Source organism: Podarcis tiliguerta (genome assembly GCF_965153285.1).
Source record: "Podarcis tiliguerta genome assembly, chromosome: 6".
Lineage (NCBI taxonomy): Eukaryota > Metazoa > Chordata > Lepidosauria > Squamata > Lacertidae > Podarcis > Podarcis tiliguerta.
The window spans coordinates 1,844,348-1,863,375 of NC_139539.1; the positions used below are offsets into that span (position 1 = coordinate 1,844,348).

Sequence of the window (19,028 nt, forward strand, 5' to 3'; positions counted from 1 at the left end):
GGACTCTGAGGTTTTTTGAGGAAAGCACTTTTAAACACGCAATATTATTGAGGCAGTGAACTGGGGCTGCGCAAATTATTTGAGTTACCCCTGGGAAAGCACACGATCCGATGCCCCTTGCTCTCTCCTGCCACCTCCCTCTTCTGGACCACTTCTTTTCCTTGATTCTGCTTTCATGCTTTGGATTTCTTCTCTCTAAATATATCCCCCCCCCCTAATTCATTCCCTCTCTCCCTCCCAGCCCAGTTTTGCCTTTGAAGACTGCATTAAAGTCCAAGGTGTGAATTATTTTGATGGGCTTTCTGTGGCCCCCCTCCTTTTTCTTCTTCTTCCTTTTTGTATCAGGCTGAACTAATGGGTTCTTCTCTCCCCTTCTCTCTCCCTCCTTCTTTCCCTTCCATTCCCGACAGCTAAAAGCATCTCCACAGGAAGAACCCGGGAAGGAGGCGACAAAAATAAGCGTGAGTTTTTCCGATAATGACTTCTCAGGAAGGCTTTAAATCAAGGGCACGGCAGCGGCAGCTTTTCCCTTGTGATGTGGGGAGCGCCCGAGGTTTTGCAGCAAAAAAAAAATGTGATGAAGTGCAGAGCTAAGGAGTTGGGAAGTTCTGAGAGAGAGTCCTTTGCCCTGGCTGCCCGTTTGCCAGGGAAGGAAGCGGCATCAAGAACGTAGGGAGAAGCATCCTGGTATTGCTCCATCCACCTCAATATTGCCTACACTGACTGCCAGCAGCTCTAGAGGGTTCCAGGCAGAAGTCGCTCCCAGCTCCACCAGGAGATGTCAGCAGGGACTGAACCCAGGACACTCGCAAGGCAGCCATTGCCAACCTGACACCCTCCAAATGTTTGGGACTAAGACTTCTGAAATATACTCTGAGTCCAGAGTGGATTTCGTGCTCTTTATTCAGCTCATAGCGGTGAGGAGGAATGGAAGTTCCCCCAGAATGTCTGCTTTATATACATTATTTACACAATGGGCCCCACATGATTGGCTAATTCCGGGATGCTCCTGTAGGCCAATCAGGTTGCGGATTCACTTCCACCTGGAGCTGGATTGGGTGGCTCCTGCGGACCAATCAGACTGCTGCATTCTGGAGCCTATTGTCCTAGGACCAATCATACTGCTGCATTCTGGGTCCTATTGTTCTAGGACCAATCAGACTGCTGCATTCTGGGTCCTATTTTTCTAGGACCAATCAGACTGCTGCATTCTGGATCCTATTGTTCTAGGACCAATCAGACTGCTGCATTCTGCACCCTATTGTTCTAGGACCAATCAGACTGCTGCATTCTGGATCCTATTGTTCTAGGACCAATCAGACTGCTGCATTCTGGATCCTATTGTTCTAGGACCAATCAGACTGCTGCATTCTGGATCCTATTGTTCTAGGACCAATCAGACTGCTGCATTCTGGACCCTATTGTTCTAGGACCAATCAGACTGCTGCATTCTGGATCCTATTGTTCTAGGACCAATCAGACTGCTGCATTCTGGATCCTATTGTTCTAGGACCAATCAGACTGCTGCATTCTGCACCCTATTGTTCTAGGACCAATCAGACTGCTACATTTTGGATCCTATTCAGCTCAGTACATGACAACTTCCATCAGCCCCAACATCGTGCGGCTGGGAGGAACTGCCATCCAATGCATCTGCAGGGCACAAGGTTGGCAAAGTCTGCTTTGAGGAGCTGGGACCAGACAGGCAGTCTTCTGCTGAATATGCCCAGCCAGGCGCTGCTTCCCCTGACTGCCAGGGGCTCCCCAGGATTTCCCAGAAATGCGAGTACTAACAGGTGCATTTGGGGGAAGGAGCCCTGGGACTTGGGGGGCTGGCAGGGAGGCAGCCGTGGTAGCAAGGGGGAGCCCCACCATGGGTCTGGCCAAAACCCAAAGGGGTCTCTGCTCCATTTATATTGCCGTGTAGCTTCTGGAACTAGGAAAAATATACATTCTTATTTTTTTCCAGGTCCCTTTATCCGTTTTGATCCCACAAGGCAATTTGCCTCTGAGCAACTTGCACTCCCTATGGTGATTTTCCACCCTTTCCTCCCTCCGGTCATTTGCATTCTTTGTTTGGGGTTGCAGAATGGTACCCCAGAAGCAGGGCTGACAAGGTGGGGTGACCGTCTCAGACGGCAGGGTCCCCCCTGGACAGCAGACTCCAATGTTGATCTAATGCTTATTTCCCCTAAATTGAATTCTGAATTTTATTGTTATTCATGTTTTTATACTGTATTTTATGCTGCTTTTACAATTAAGTGAACTTGTTGTGAACCTGGTTTTTGAACCGGGAAGGGCGGGGTATAAATATATTATTATTATTATTATTATTATTATTATTATTATTATTATTCTCTCTCTCCCAGCCCCTTTGTCCCTTACTTAGACCTTCTCTGACCTCCTCCTTCCCCAGCAGGGAAGTGGGGGCATCATTCTGGGGTCCACCTCAGGCGCCAAAATATATTGGGCTGAACCTGCCCAGAAATAATAGTAATAGTCCCACTCTGCTTTGGTCAGACCTCACCTGGAATACTGTGTCCAGTTCTGAGTGGGCACCACAATTTAAGAAGGATGTTGACAAACTGGGAGGTGTGCAGAGGAGGGTGACCAAGATGATCAGGGGTCTGGAAACCAAGCCTGATGAGGAACGGTTGAAGGATCTGGGTATGTTTAGCCTAGAAAAGAGGAAACTGAGAGGAGATATGAGAGCCATGTTCAAATATCTCAAGGGATGTCACATGGAAGATAGAGCAAGCTTGTTCTCTCCTGATTTGGAGGGTAGGACTCGAACCCATGGCTTCATGTTACAAGAAAGGAGATTCCAATTTAAACACCAGGAAGAACTTTATGATATGAAGAGCTGTTCAACATTGGAACTGCCTTCCTCGGAAGGTAGTGAATTCTCCTTCCGTGGAGGTTTTTAAGCAAGGGTCAGGTGGCATCCTGTCTGGGATGCTTTAGTGGAGATCCCTGCATTGTGGTACTTGGGGGTTTTTTGAATTTTTTTTATTAAGAATTTCAACACGACAAATTATCAAAAATACATCATCTTCATTTTTTCCCCCTCCCCATTTTTCCCTCCCCACCCTCCCACCCAGACCTCCCTCAGCTCCTCTATCTGGTTTTTCAACATTTGTTATTCTCTGCATGTCCCAGAATTGTACAGATCTTTAATTTATCTATCTAAATATTACCAGTAAAAAGTTTGTGTATGTTTATTCAAAAACCTGCCAAGGAGACCAGTTCATTTTGTTGCTTCTTTAAGTACTTTGTGAAGGGTTCCCTGGGAAGCCCCTCCCCTTTCGGATTGATTGACACTTGCTCCTCCCACCCCCAGCGCTGTGACTCACATTATTTCCAACCTAAGACAGTGGCTGGGACGTGGGTGGTGCTGTGGGTTAAACCACAGAGCCTAGGACTTGCCGATCAGAAGGTTGGCGGTTCGAATCCCCGCGACGGGGTGAGCTCCCATTGCTCGGTCCCTGCTCCTGCCAACCTAGCAGTTCGAAAGAACATCAAAGTGCAAGTAGATCAATAGGTACCGCTCCAGCGGGAAGGTAAACGCCGTTTCCGTGCGCTGCTCTGGTTTGCCAGAAGTGGCTTAATCCTGCTGGCCACATGACCCGAAAGCTGTACGCCAGCTCCCTCGGCCAGTAAAGCGAGATGAGCGCCACAACCCCAGAGTCACCCATGACTGGACCTAATGGTCAGGGGTCCCTTTACCTTTTTAAGACAGCGGCTGGCCATGGAAGCATCTGAAGGCAGCTGGAGAAGCCTCCGTTTGCAACTGCGTGAAGGATGGAGCCTGAGAGCTGCCGTGGAGATTTTAAATTTCCTGGCGGGTCCTATCCAAGGCCCTGCTGGATCCACAACTATTTTTTACCTCCTGTGGCCAGCTGATAAATTATAGCCAAGTCCTCTGCCAGAGGAAGGACGGCGTGAGAAATAAATTGCTCGGGCCAAGGTCTTCTGCTTTTCCTTTGACTTCCATTTACGCTGATAGATGTAGCTGTCTCTCGCGAGGTAGCCCACAGTAAAACTCTCTCTGAAAGGGGCTTCCTCTTCCTGGCTCAGCTGCCCAGCCTGTTTTCCCATCTCCTGCCCGGATGCCTGTTGTTCCAAGTGTCATAGAATCATAAAACTAATTAGACGAGACCCCACAAGGCCATCTAGTCCAACCCCCTGCAATGCAAGGATCACAGCTAAGGAATCCCTGAGGGATGCTTAAAAACCATGCAAGGAAGGAGAGCCCACCACCTTCTGAAATAAGCTTTGAGTCTGAAGCCACTGGCTGTTATTTTTAGGACTGGGAGACCAGCACAAAACTTTCATATACACCGCAGGTTCCAGGGTTGCTCTGCATTTTGTGTGGTTTGAAATACATGGCATATAGAGTTGCCAAATATCCTGTTGCGATGAAAAAGGGGTAAGTTCCAAAAGTGAAAGGGGTGGAAGGAACACAAGGAGAGGTGTACAAAGGCGAGCGCCAGGTCAGATTTAGGCTTGCAGAACTACACAAAGACCATCCCATTTCAATACAAAAACCCATCTTTGGACTGTCAGAGAGTTCAAATGACTTTCTTGTCATTTGAATCCTCTGGGGGAGCAGAAAACAAGCTTGCTCCATCTTCCCTTCCCCATATCGCCTCTCTTGTCTCCTCTTTTCCAGGCTAATACCTGCCCAACTCCTTCAACCGTTCCTCATCAGGCTTGGTTTCCAGGCCCTTGATCATCTTGGCCACCTTCCAGCTTGTCAATACCCTTCTTAAACTGAGGTGCCCAGAACTGGACAAAGGACAACAGTGAGGTCTGACCAATGCAGAATAGATAATATTTTTCTACTGAGATGCCCATTTGCTTGAGAGTTTTGGCCCAGCCACTGAGAGGCTTCTGGTTGTCTGGACGTGATGTGCCCTCTCTGGCCAGATCCAGCTGTTTTGGGACCCCAGCCACTTCATCTTTCCACGACACACTTGCCACCGAGGCCGCAGTGCAAAGCAGCTGCCTCTCTTCCCTGGAAACATCTCCTTCGATTTCTGCCAGCGCCTAAAGAACAAGTTGACGCTAAGGAGGTAATAATCTAATTTGCTGAGCAGATTAGAATTCCTAAACCCCATTTAGGCTCACGTGAACGGAATGAGGAGATATGCTAATTAGTTAAATAAAACAAATCTCCGGCGGCCCCTCGTGTCTCTGCCCGCCCTGCCCCCCCAGTGCCTTGGCCTCCCTGTCTCTTGCCATTCCCATTCCAATTTGTGTGTGTTAGGTTTGCAGGAGTTGCATCGTCAATTATCTTCCAGCTCATTACAGCAGAGGGTTTTTGCCCATGCTAAAAACGGAATAATATTTAAAAAGCATTTATTCTAATTGCAGCTCCTCTGACATTGTCTCATTTTAATCATTCTCGGCAGGCATCAGTTCCCTCGACCGGGGGGGGGGGGGGAGGCAGGATACGCCGATACTGCGGTGGCTGTTGGCCTTCAGAGCCAGCCAGCCTCAGTTGGAGGGTGCAATGCTTCTGAATGCCAGTTACTGGAAAACACAGAAGCAGGGAAGGTCCTGGTGCTCAGATCCGGTTCGCTAGTTTCCCCACAGGCATCCGATTGGCCACTGTGAGAAGAGGATGTTCAACCAGGTGGGCCTCCTTTGGCCTGATCCTGCTGCTGCAGCAGGGATCTTCTTTGTTCTTGTTTAGTCGTTTAGTTGTGTCTGACTCTTCGTGACCCCCTGGACCAGAGCACGCCAGGCACTCCTGTCTTCCACTGCCTCCCGCAGTTTGGTCAAACTCATGCTGGTAGCTTCAAGAACACCGTCCAACCATCTCGTCCTCCTTCGTCCCCTTCTCCTTGCGCCCTCCATCTTTCCCAACATCAGGGTCTTTTCCAGGGAGTCTTCTCTTCTCATGAGGTGGCCAAAGTCTTGGAGCTTCAGCTTCAGGATCTGTCCTTCCAGTGAGCACTCAGGGCTGATTTCCTTCAGAATGGAGAGGTTTGATCTTCTTGCAGTCCATGGGACTCTCAAGAGTCTCCTCCAGCACTAGAATTCAAAAGCATCAATTCTTCGGCGATCAGCCTTCTTGATGGTCCAGCTCTCACTTCCATACATCACTACTGGGAAAACCATAGCTTTAACTATACGGACCTTTGTTGGCAAGGTGATGTCTCTGCTTTTTAAGATGCTGTCTAGGTTTGTCATTGCTTTTCTCCCAAGAAGCAGGCGCCAGGGATCTTCTTAGTTTCTTATTATTCCTCAATGGAGTCTCCATGGACAGAGCCAGTCTGCCTTAGAACAAGAACAAGAGTGGGAGAAGGCTGTTGCTCTCACCTCCTGCTTGGGGGCTTCCCTTGGGGGGGGGGATCTGGTTGGCCACTGCAAGAACAGGATGCTGGACTCGATGGGCCACTGGCCTGATCCAGCAGCCAGCTCTTCCTATGCTTTTAGGACAGCACAGGACGTGGGGCACTGGGCCCCTTCCAACACACATTGAGGGGGTCGAGGTGTCTTCGGCCCCCTAGAGTTGGTGTGCTTGATTCTGGGAGTCACAACACTTTCCCAAACTCCTGGGCTCTTTTAAAAGTTAGAGGAGTCTGAGCGAGCAGCTGTGGAGAGACGTGTGCCCACATGTCTAAATGCCAACCGTGTAATCATCAATGTTCTTGGAGAAGACCTAAATTCAGATTCAGAAATGCCTTACTAGACCCAGGGGAGTGAGACACAGCACCTTCTTGGAGATAAGTAACCCATAAATTCTTGCCAAGGGTGAAATTAACTTTTGTGCCAATTGTGCTGGAAAAGACTCTGACGTCCCCCAAGACCCATTCCTGAGCACCATCCTGTTTAAGAGGGACTCGGGAACATAGATTTTTGTCGGTCTGAAGAGGACCGGAAGCTGTAAAAAGAGATGAAGGAGGTGCTTTGAGAGACACGAGAGGAATTTATTTAAACCAGTCTTTTAATGATGCCTCCATTTCAGAAAGACTTACGATCCGCCTGCCAGGCCCATCTCCCGCTTAAAGGGGCTCAGAAGGCAAACAGCCATTAAAGTAATTTGGGAGACATTGCAGGACTCCTGATGCATCCATGCAAAAGCGCATATTCCGGAGAAATGACAGGGAACCATGGCAAGCTGCTGCTGAAGAGAAACTCCATTCTCTGGCCCAGAAGTGTGTGAACTGCTTGTGCCTACATGATGGACCTTGGAAGGTGGTGGCACATGCTTAAAAGGAGTCTCTACTTAGTGGTATTGCTTCTCAGGTTAAGAACATAAGAACATAACAAATGCCTTCAGGATCAGGTCAGGATGCAGCCCAACATTCTCTTTTCACAGCGACTGATCAGATTCCTGCGCAAAACCTGTAAGCAGGACCTGAACACAAGAGCCTTCTCCCCTCCTGTGGTTCGCAACGTTTTTTTGGCCGTGCCCCACCTAAGCATCTCTAAAATCCTGATGCCCATCCCCTGTGACATACAATTCTTATTATTCAAAAATTGAACTCCTATTCATGTGTAAAGGTAAAGGTAAAGGGACCCTTGACAGTTAAGTCCAGTCGTGACCGACTCTGGGTTTGCGGCTCTCATCTCACTTTATTGGCCAAGGGAGCCGGTGTACAGCTTCCGGGTCATGTGGCCAGCATGACTAAGCCGCTTCTGGCGAACCAGAGCAGTGCACGGAAACTCCGTTTACCTTCCTGCCAGAGCGTTACCTATTTATCTACTTGCACTTTGACGTGCTTTCGAACTGCTAGGTTGGCAGGAGCAGGGACCAAGCAATGGGAGCTCACCCCGTCGTGGGGATTCGAACCGCGAACCTGCTGATCGGCAAGTCCTAGGCTCTGTGGTTTAGCCCACAGTGCCACCCGCGTCCCTTTCACGTGTAGAAAGCCTAAAAGGCCATTAACTGTTAATAACTCGTTCTCAGATTGCCCCCCTTAAAAATCAAATTGGGAACCACAGCAGTAATGGGTCTTCAGAAGCAGTGCTAACTCTAACTATGAAGGCAGAGCAGAACCATTGTAGCCTGTACAATGGTAGCCCTGTCCATGAATTTGCCCAATCCTTTCCCCCCCCCCCCCATATTGGTGGCAGTCCCTGCCTCCTGCAGCGGTTAGTTCCGTAGTTTAACCATGTGTTGCATGAATAGGGTTGCCATATTTCAAAAAGTAAAAAACAGGACACCCCAAAAGTCGTTGAGAATGCCCACAATTTTTCGACTGACTTACCTAAGATCCAGGACAAAGAGCCACCTTTCGGAAATTCTCCCCGCACTTCAATTCCAGATGTGCGTGAAGAAGGGCTTTCTTCTATCTGTTCTGAATCTCCTAATGTTTGGCTTCAGTGGAGCCCCATGAGTTTGAGTGTTATGAGAGAGGGAGAAAAGGCTTTTCTCTACAAATAAGTCTTCTGTTTCAGTCACGGTTGTATCTGCTCTGTCTCCACGTCCCCAAGTTTCCTATTAATATCCTGTGACTTATTGTGCCACAAATGTTCTCTGCTTGGGGGGGGGGGGTGCTTTCCTTCTTCTGCTTCTGCTGTAGCAGAAGGCTTCCCACCCCCCAGAAGGCAATAACACAGGAACACTGGGAGCAACTAGCAAAGTGGAACCGGGTGCGGACGGCCCAGTATAAATGCACCACGAACGCAGTCTGATTGCATCAGTGACGGGTTGCAGACTACAAAAGGCAACCCCTCATCAGCCTGGGAGGCCCTTTAGATTTGCTGCACCTGAACTGCAATAAGGAAAGGCTTCCAGCCTTTGCGTCACCTGTGAATGGGCGCTGCACCCCAAAGAACACAGTCTCTCACACACGCAGTGCCATCAAAATAACAAGAATATTCCTTCCTGACCCCTGTGATGGAGCATAAAACTCCGTTCTGCTTTTTCCTCCCAGCCGGAATAACTGCAAACATTATTAAGGGCCATAAAGTTACTCAGCCCTTTTATAATCCTCTGGCTTGGAGGAACCCCCTTTCCGAGCTGCGAGTTGTGCAAAGTTGCGTTTCCTTTTATGGGTTCCGAATTTGCCGGCTGTTAATTTCTCTAAGTGACTCCTTGTTCTCGTATGATGGAGTTAACACGGGGGCCTGATTCCTCTCCCCCGCCCACCCTTCGGTCCTTCAGCTAGCCGGAAGATGGAAGGGAAGGGAATGGAAGGAGAAAACGGGGTGTAAGGGGTGCTTTGCCCCTTAGTTCACTGGCACGCAGCGTGCAGACGCTGCCCAAGAGGTTTTGCTCTGTGCCCTGAGGACGCATTGCCTTGCAGGGCCAAGCTGCAGCAGACACAAGCATTTGAACCGGGGTCAAACCCCATCACATGCGGGAGGGCTTCGCATGCAGAAGGTCCCAGGTTCTGGAATGTCCCCCATTTGAAACCCTGGGCAGCCACTGCCAGTCTGTGTAGGTAATACTGAGCAAGATGGAGCAGTCCTCTGACCCAGTAGAAAACGTTTGTCTACACTGGTCTGCAGTCCTGCCCAAGAGCCAGCAAAGGCTATTGGGGTGGCTGTTGTTTAGTCGTTTAGTCATGTCTGCCTCTACATGACCCCCTGGACCAGAGCACGCCAGGCCCTCCTGTCTTCCACTGCCTCCCGCAGTTTGGTCAAACTCATACTGGTAGCTTCGAGAACACTGTCCCACCATCTCATCCTCTGTCGTCCCCTTCTTCTTGTGCCCTCCATCTTTCCCAACACCAGGGTCTTTTCCAGGGAGTCTTCTCTTCTCATGAGGTGGCCAAAGTCTTGGAGCCTCAGCTTCACGATCTGTCCTTCCAGTGAGCACTCAGGGCTGATTTCCTTAAGAATGGATGCGTTTGATCTTCTTGCAGTCCATGGGACTCTCAAGAGTCTCCTCCAGCACCATAATTCAAAAGCATCAATTCTTCGGCGATCAGCCTTCTTTATGGTCCAGCTCTCACTTCCATACATCACTACTGGGAAAACCATGGCTTTAACTATACAGACCTAACACATCATACTTCTAGATGTGATGCTGTACTGCAGTTGGGGTCATTTGTGTGTATGTTCATACTAGGAGCTTCCACCCATGCTTGCTGTGCAAAGCAACTCTGCCTGCACATTTGTCAACCACCTGATCAACCCCCAGCTCACCTCAAGCCCCTCCCCCTACGTGAAGCCCCTCCCTTTTAAAGGAAGGGGAGATGCTTCAGACATCAGTTGGCTAAACCGCTTTAGTGGTGGCCAAACTTGGCCCTCCAGCTGTTTTGGGACTGCAACTCCCATCATCCCTAGCTAACAGGACCAGTGGTCAGGGATGATGGGAATTGTAGTCCCAAAACAGCTGGCTATTTGAAACACCTCCCCCACCCCACCCCACCCCCACCCCCGGTAGCACAGCTTGCCTTGGCTGCCTGCCATCCATGCTGCTTTCTTTCTCACCTGCCTGCCATTCCTTATGCTGGAGCCAGTGTGGCCCCCTGCTGGTGGTCTTGTGAAGTGCAGCGTGACAACAGCCTTAGATTCTTATATATAGCAATCTGAGCAGACCACACCACCACCCTGCTTTAACTGGGACTGCGGCATGCAGGGAGGGAGGGGTTAACCCTTCCCTGCATCACCCTAACCAAAATCAACCTCACAGCAGCTGTTAGCCCCAGAATGCAAGCTGCCACTGAGAGCTGCCATGCAGGGGCATATTTGATTTTCGTCTGGACTGCAGCAGGGGAGGAAAATGTTGACCCCATGTGCACATGTGCCAGATACTCATTATTGCAGCCATGACATTTAATGTGATGCATTTAGCCCTGTGTCTAGTTTGGCGTCTCCCCCCCTCCCCCTCCCCCTCCCTCTCCCTCTCCTTCTTTTGCATGTGCTGTTATCATCCCCTTACCAAAATGCCATAAAACTGTCTGCTCACAAAGGCAGGGGCAAGTAGACAAATGGCCTTAAACTTCTAGAGGTGATTATATAGCAGAGCAGCTCCTGGGACCTCGGGGATGGGCAATATATCTGATTTATAGAGCCAGCAATGGGCCTTGTCACTCCCTTCCTCCCGAGGCTAAGCAGGGAAGCAGCTGGGACCCGGCCCCTCCTCTCCCTTGCTCTCGCTCGCTCTCACCTCTCCTCCTGGCCCTCCTGGTGCTCAGAACAGAGGAGGGCTGCAGAGCAAAGGCAGGCCAAGAAGGGCAGCAGGCTGAGCACAGCGGCCCCTGCCAGCTGAGGGGTTGTGCTTCCAGGGGCCACAGAGCCCCAGCCCTCAACCATCTTGGGCGCCCTCCTCTCTGCACCTTCTGCTTGTCAGCACCCTTCTTGATCTGGGGTGCCGAGAATTGGACATAGGACTCCCGCTGGGGTCTGACCAAGGCAGAATAGAGCAGTACAGTTATTTCCTACACATCTGCAGATGCAGCCAAGAATTGCGTTAGCCTTTTTTTGCTGCTGAATGACAACTGTTGACTTGTGAGACTCGCTCACTTGGTTGTCAGGATTGCAGACATGCCGTCCGTCAGAGCAGGCAGGGCAGGTGGGTCCATAAAAACAAGGTGGGTCCTAAAAATTCACGCTTAAAGTGTCAAAAAGCCAGGGCAGAGAGGTGCAAAAAGCCAGACTTTTAGAAGACATCTGAAGGCAGCCCTCTTTAGGGAAGCTTTTAATGTTTAACAGATCACTGTATTTGAATACTTTGGAAGCTGCCCAGAGTGGCTGGGGAAACCCAGCCAGATGGGTGGGGTATAAATAATAAATTATTATTATTATTATGTTCCCAAATATTATGGCCTTGCACAGCACAAGGATAGGGAACCTCTGGTCCTCCAGGTGTACCTGAGCCGGTAATCAGGACGCTGAATTTTGGACCAGCTGAAGTTTCTGCATCGTCTTCAAGGCCGGCTCCACGTAGAGCACATTGCGGCAATCCAGCTTGGAAGTCACCGCATTGTGATGCACATGCTTCCTGACGCGGCACAGATGCTTGAGGCATTGAGCCATCAAATGGTACCCTGGGAAGGGACTCGCAGGGTCATCTAGTCCAACCCCTTGCAAGGAAGGTTGTGCCAAGGTGCCTGAGGCCAGGTGCAGGATTAGAAGCAAAAGCCGTTCTCCTCTCCACCCCCTGTTGACCGCTCCGATTTCAAGAAAGGCCTTTTCCAAATAAATCTGCCCAGCGCTCAGATCAGTCCAGCCCATCATTCCTTCTTTCCACATCCTTAGTCCATCAGAAACACGGTGGGTTTTTGTGTGACCCTGATCCCATTACCTAGATGCTATAAAATCTTTAGCTAACAAAGGTGATGGAGACAAGGGCAGTGCGGAGAGGGGGTGGGCGGCCTTTAGCATCCCGCGTGATTAAGGGGAGCAGAGCCAGCAGCCTCCGGGCGGGTAATAAAATCTGATTTATTGACCCAGCCCAATAACAGCAGCAGCAGCAGCAGCAGCTCAGGCTAGTGAGTAAGTCTTAAATTTCATTAGGTGATAAATACTGAGAGCGAATCAATTTGGTAGGAAAGCTAATTAGCTCCCGCGATTCCACATCGATCTCGGGGCGCCTCGCATTGGAGGGGGCTGGATCTCATCTTCTGGTGATGGAGGGGGGCGTGGGATGAAGGGCCCCGGGGTGGAGTCATGGGGTGGGGGCCCCAATACCATTTGGGAAGAGACTGCTGGAGAGCAGAGAACGGCAGAGAGGGAAGTCATCTAGTCCAGTGCAAGCAGAAATCCTTGGGCTGGTTTGCTGAGTCCTGCCCACGGCTTGCTTTAGCTGAATGTCTGTGATTAGCATTTTTCTGGCTTATTATTTATAACCTCTGTGCCTCGGACCGCTCGAGGTGGCTTAAAATCAATTAAACCAGCATGGCTTTAAGCAAACAAGCAAATGGAAGAAACCTGAAAAATCACGAATTGCAACAAGGAGGGAATGGCTAAAATTATGAAGTGCGAAATAGAAAAACAAAGGGGAAAATATTTTTCTTCCATAAAGAAAACCACGCCCTCCAGAGCCTTATAGAGGATGGCACTGTGGTCTAAACCACAGAGCCTAGAACTTGCCGATCAGAAGATCGGAGGTTCGAATCCCCGCAACAGGGTGAGCTCCCGTTGCTCGGTCCCTGCTCCTGCCAACCTAGCAGTTCGAAAGCATGTCAAAGTGCAAGTAGATAAATAGGTACCACTCCGGCGGGAAGGTAAACGGTGTTTCCGTGCGCTGCTCTGGTTCACCAGAAGCGGCTTAGTCATGCTGGCCACATGACCTGGAAGCTGTCTGCGGACAAACGCCAGCTCCCCTGGCCAGTAAAGTGAGATGAGCGCCGCAACCCCAGAGTCGTTCGCGACTGGACTTAACCGTCAGCGGTCCCTTTACCTTATATCATGTTCGAATCTTATGTAAGGTTTGGCTCCAAGGATTCTACGCATACACGAAAATTGCATATGCCCGAATCCTTGGAGCCACCCCATGGCTACTGGTTGAGTGTAGGGGAGAAGGAGAAAGCCCCATGCTCCCAGAGCCCATGCGCAGAGTGTGTCTTTCCCAGCCAGCAAGGCAGAGAGCTCTTCTTTTGCACTGACCGGCCTGCTGCAAAAAGAGGTTTTAAGCTCTGCGTCTTGTTTGCTGGGCAAGGCCTGCTCAGTGCGCAGGTCCTGGCTGGCTAGGCATGCTCACATGAGATCTTGCAGCAACCCGGTTGCCCTGCCAGATTTTGTGCGAGCATCCCAGAGCCGGCACACTGAGCAGGACTTGCCTCCCGCCCCACGAACACACCAGCAATGCAGAGAGCTTAAAAGCTCTTTCCTTTGGCAAGTACAAAATGAGCTTTGAAGCTCTACACCAGGGGTAGGCAAACTAAGATCCGGGGGCCGAATGCAGCCCGCCAACCTCATAAATCTGGCCCGTGGACCCTGCCACCCGCTCAGTCAGTCCCCACGAGCTGTGGACGCCTGGCCACATAGGGACTGACTTTCATGACGCTGGCACGGCTTCTGGGCAGCGTTGCTGGCACAGCTTCAGATTGCCTGCAAGAAGTTCCTGTGGCCAATCCAAAGCCCCGCTGCCCGCACACTGAGGTAAACCCAGCACGACCATGGATGGAGAGGCCGGTGGGTGGGCAGCGGGTCTGGGCCGTGCCATGGGCATCGTGACAGGTGTGTCACAGTTTGTCAGCCAGAGCTTGGTGCGCCTGCTGGCCCCGCGCCTGGCTCGGCGGTGGAGCATGAGCTGCGTGCCGCCTGCCGCCAACCTGGCCTCAGACGACGGGCCGCAGCACGTGGTGCATGCCACCTGGGAGCTCTGCAGGGATGGGCTGATGGAGCAGCTGCTGCTCATCAACAACACCAGTGAGCGGGTGGCACTGAGACGCGCTCCTGAGCGCGTGCAGAATGCGTTCCTCCTCCAGGTCCAGAGGCAGCTGCGGGACCGGCTTGCAGGGTATTTATATTTTTCAAAATATAGCCCGGCCCCCCACAAGGTCTGAGGGACAGTAGACTGGCCCCCTGATGAAAAAGTTTGCTGACCCCTGCTCTACACCTCGCTTGGGTTTAAGTTGCGTCATTTCAACCAGCCGACCTTCAAGCACACATGGTTAAAGTAGCGCAAGTTGTGATGGCACTATCTTGCCGTGGTGTGCTGTTTTCTTTAGAGGAAAGAAGTCGGGCGTCTGCTCTGCATGCAGAAGGTTCCATCCCTGCTGGCATCTCCAGGTGAGGCTGGGAATGTCTTCCAGCTGCAATCCTGAAGAGACCCTGCCAGTCAGAGTAGACCATGGTGAGCTAGAAGGAGCAGTGATCTGACTCGCTGGTGTGGGGCAGCTGCCTGTGTTCATATGCGCACATGACGTTCAGTCTCCTGGTTTTATTTCAGCCCAAATCAGCTACACAAACTACATTCTTGAGCAGAAGGGGCCCCTCCATCCATGATGGGGGCTGCTTCACCCTTTCGTTTCCTGCCATATTGCAGACCTGGTGCAACTGGCTGTATTTGCACAACTTGCTTTTATGCTGCAGCTCAGCTCTAAGTGTGGTGCTGATACCTCTCCCCTGTTCTTCCCATCCACATATAAAATATTGCCATTAAACCTTTCTTTCTTTCCATTCTTCCAAATAAACTTTAAGAATAATCATTGCCATTTTGTTATTTGCTGGTTGGATGTTTTTATTGTCAAAGGCTGAAAAAGAAAATTTAGTCAGCAACAATACAATTTTTATTATAGAAATCCTGCCTAGGAAAGAAAAATGTAACTTTCCCCGTTGTGGGGCAGTACATTGTCTAGAAACACATAAATAATTCCAAATATTTTCTGACATCTTGTTTTTATTCCCACATATCTTACTGGCTCTCACCCACCAACTATAGTCTATCTTTTCTTTTATTTCGACTCAATTAGCAGTTACATTGATTTAACATTTTTCAGTTTTTCCCTTCCAGCTAAGGGACCATATTCAGTTATTACTAATTCCATTTCAGTAAAGGATTGCCCTGGTTTAGTTAGTGTCACAGTGACACTGGCCAGACGTATTTATTTACTTTTCGATTTTTACCCCAGTTATACACTATTTACTCTTATTTTACTTGCTTAAAATTAAGAGAAATATTAAACAGACACCCTTTCCTTTTGCCTTTTGCCACATTAACCTTTTTTGATAAACTCCCATTAGTGTGAATTCCTTCTTTTGAATCTGAATAAATGGCTTAAATCCATTGTCTGTTGCAAATCTGGAATCAAAGGCTTTAAGAGTTTCCAAAAAGGAAATGCCATTCTTTATTGTCAAAAGCCTTTTCTGCATATAGAAACATCAACAAGGTCTCCTCTTGACTTTTGGAGCCAATTAAAGTCTGTGTTGTGTGCAATACTAGTGCAACTCATAGTAGACCCATTGGAATTAATGAAGTGAGGTTTATTAATTTCATTGGGTCTACTCTGAGGAGATGTTTGTTGGATACAACCCGACATGACTTTTGCAGGTATTGTCACTGTTGTGAATAAAAATGGTTGCTGGGTAGGGATGAGTCTGGGAATAGTTTTGTGTCGGGACCTGAATATCTGCAGTGGCTTCAATCCTGTGCTCTCTCTCCCTTGCCCTGCAACCTCCTCCAGGTCGTGAAAGTGGTCGGCAGTAACATCTCCCACAAGCTGCGGCTCTCTCGGGTCAAACCGACGGACGAAGGCACCTACGAGTGTCGCGTCATCGACTTCAGCGACAGCAAAGCCCGCCACCACAAAGTGAAGGCCTACCTGCGGGTGGAACCAGAGGAGACCACCGAGCCCCACCGCCACAGCTCCCCCACCGGGCACCTGCAAGACACCCAGCTGCTGGGCTTGCAGCTCTCTGACCACAGCAAACTGAGCGGCTCCCACCCACACCACCAGCACCACAAGCCAGGCAAGGAGCTCAAGAAACGCTCCGTGGACGATGCGTCCTGTGCCCTCTAGACTGGGTTGCGTCCCGAGTTGTGTTACTGAATGGCCTAAATGGGGTTTCTCCCTCCTCCACCCCCCACTCTTCCACACACACACACACCTGCCCCATCCCACTGGGTGGTGGGAACATGACATCCTAGTGGCCAGTCCGTATTTGGGCCAGGTTGCTGAGGAACCGATGTAAAACGAATGCCACAAACTAGAGTCACCCCGTCCGCATGAACCTCATTGTCAGCACCCCTTCCACTCGGTCATATAGATATGTATTTTTAACATTCCTTTCTAACTATGAATTTCTCCCCTTGAATGGACAATGGGCTGCTTCCGGGACTCCGGAGACGACACGGAGCTGCTCCAGGGTGGATTTAAACGGAGGGAGCCCAGTTGGCCGGGTTACACTGTCCTGCTGACTGCCTATGTCCACATGGGTAGGAGAGGGCATCTTCCCCAAGGAACACAGCTGTGGATGCCCCCTGGCACCTTTACGGGCGTCCAAGCAGGACTGTCTTCTCTGATTGTCTTTTTGGAAGTATTTAGGGTGTCCGAACATGGGCCTGAGGCCACCTGCCTTGCTGTGAGGAGGTTTAATTCAAAGCTGGACCTTCCCCCAGCTCTGGGGACACTCTAAGCCACACCTGGGCCTGACCCTCCTCACCTTTGCATTGCTAGCTTCTTATGCCATTTGTGAACCCCCCGGAGATGCTCCGCCTTGCTTTGTAAAATGAGACGCCCGAGGGATGCCGTTTAGACCATCCGTTTTAATTCACTAGTATCAAACTGTGTAACTATGAAGTTGATGACTGTATATTGTAAATATAACTGACTGTTTCTCCCTCCTGCATTCCCAGGACACTGACCCAGCCCCCGTGAGTTTTCCAAGTGGCACCTCTTTGTAGCTGTGTGGAGAACCAGCAGGATGCATTCTTGGGGGTGCTAGCCGTTAAGAGCGGTAGATTCATAATCTGGGGAACCGGGTTCGTGTCTCCGCTCCTCCACATGCAGCTGCTGGGTGACCTTGGGCTAGTCACACTTCTCTGAAGTCTCTCAGCCCCACTCACCTCACAGAGTGTTTGTTGTGGGGGAGGAAGGGAAAGGAGATTGTGAGCCGCTTTGAGACTCCTTCTGGTAGTGATAAAGTGGGATATCATATCCAAACTCTTCTTCTTCAAAAAACAACAACATGGGAGGCCACCATTATAAAACTGGTTGTCTCTTACGACACCCAAATTTGCACAGTGATTTCATGCATTGCTGTGTTCTTTTTTAAACGCTCCACTCCAATCTATGTCCCAGATACTATTCTAGAGCGATGCTGCAATCTGGTACTAGAGCACAATAATATGGTGACAATTTGCCAGCTGGAAAAGTTGATGTGCAGCTCAGGTCGAAGAGCTGTCAATCACTGGCTATTGAGCACACAAATGGTGGGTGGCGGATTAAATTCTCAGCACTGCTTCTTATGATTTTTTTTTTTTTTAAATTTGGGAAAAGTTTGGGATCAGGTTGGAATCCTCTTTTTTATGTACTCCCTGGAGAAGGGGCACGGACACAACTGTAGCGAGGTCTTTGTATCTCAGTTGCTGGAAGTGAGAACAAGAAATATCTTAAGAAGCAGACCTTAGTTGGATGTGGAGGCCACGCCGGAGAACCAGTAGAGTCAAATTTATGGGCAACCTGGGAATATAGACCCACCTGGGTGGATACTTTCTGGGGGGGAATGTGACCCCACCCCTGTGGGAGTGGATGCCCACAGGTGGCTGCCACCCTAGCTTTGGCAAAAACTCATGGGCACACAGAATTGCAGGGACCCAAAAGAGCATCTAGTCCAATGCCCTGCAAAATCAATCCTTAGAGCGGGGTCTGGGGATGCCAAGGCTCCTGACTGAAACAATTCTGGTCCCCCAAAACGAGAGCATAATATGCAGATTGCACAAGAAATGCCAATTTTCTGGGTTTCAAAACCAGACGCCCAAACCACCCGGTTCCACAAGCCCCTTTCACCTCCCCTCCCCAGTCCTATTCTTCTTGTATATATTTCTATTTGCTATGTCTCGGGGGAGGTTGTTTGCAGAAGCCGGCAAGACTGGTGCAGGGAAAGGTAGCCAGCCAAGGGAGGTCAATATGTGTCTCATCAAGAATACAGTTTCCTGCTGCTGCTGCTGCTGCTGCTGCTGCTGCCTCTGGGCAGAGGGCCAGCCTAGCTGGCTACGAGTAACGACCCCTTCCTTACAGCTCTGTGACTCCAGGCCCAGGGTAGGAGCCCCCTATGCTGCACTAAGAGGGGAGGCAAGCAGCTTTCCCACAATGCCCTGCCCTTACCTGCACCACACAAACCAGTCTGTAACCAGCTGAAGCGAATAAAGTTCTTTAAATGGGCTTGCCATCTCCGAGTCTTCATTCATATCAAACGCGCCTGGGGCACACTCTGAAGTGTCATGGAAAAGAAGTTGAAGGCAATGACCGGGAGCCTGGGAGCCCGTCAGGCATGACTGGGGTGGGTCAAGTTACAGGGAACCAGGCAGAGGGCCTTCTCGGTAGTGGCGCCCTCCCTGTGGAACGCCCTCCCACCAGATGTCAAAGAGAACAACAACTACCAGACTTTTAGAAGACATCTGAAGGCAGCCCTGTTTAGGGAAGCTTTTAATGTTTGATGTATCACAGTATTTT

The 19,028-nt window shown here is 50.1% G+C and overlaps 1 protein-coding gene across 2 annotated transcripts in view; it reads left to right on the forward strand.

Moving 5' to 3' along the window:
- Nucleotides 1–18,737, forward strand: part of VSTM2L (V-set and transmembrane domain containing 2 like) — an 86,768-nt gene extending 68,031 nt beyond the window's left edge. The window contains exons 3-5 of one of the 2 annotated variants that reach the window (XM_083447683.1): nt 411–461; nt 16,038–16,323; nt 17,210–18,737. In XM_083447683.1, coding sequence (XP_083303809.1) covers nt 411–461; nt 16,038–16,323; nt 17,210–17,217 — 345 coding nt within the window. In that variant the 3' untranslated portion in view covers nt 17,218–18,737. Of the gene's footprint in view, nt 1–410; nt 462–16,037 lie in introns of both variants that reach the window. The other variant, XM_083447682.1, reaches the window with a different exon arrangement.
- The last annotated feature ends 291 nt before the right edge of the window (nt 18,738–19,028 follow it).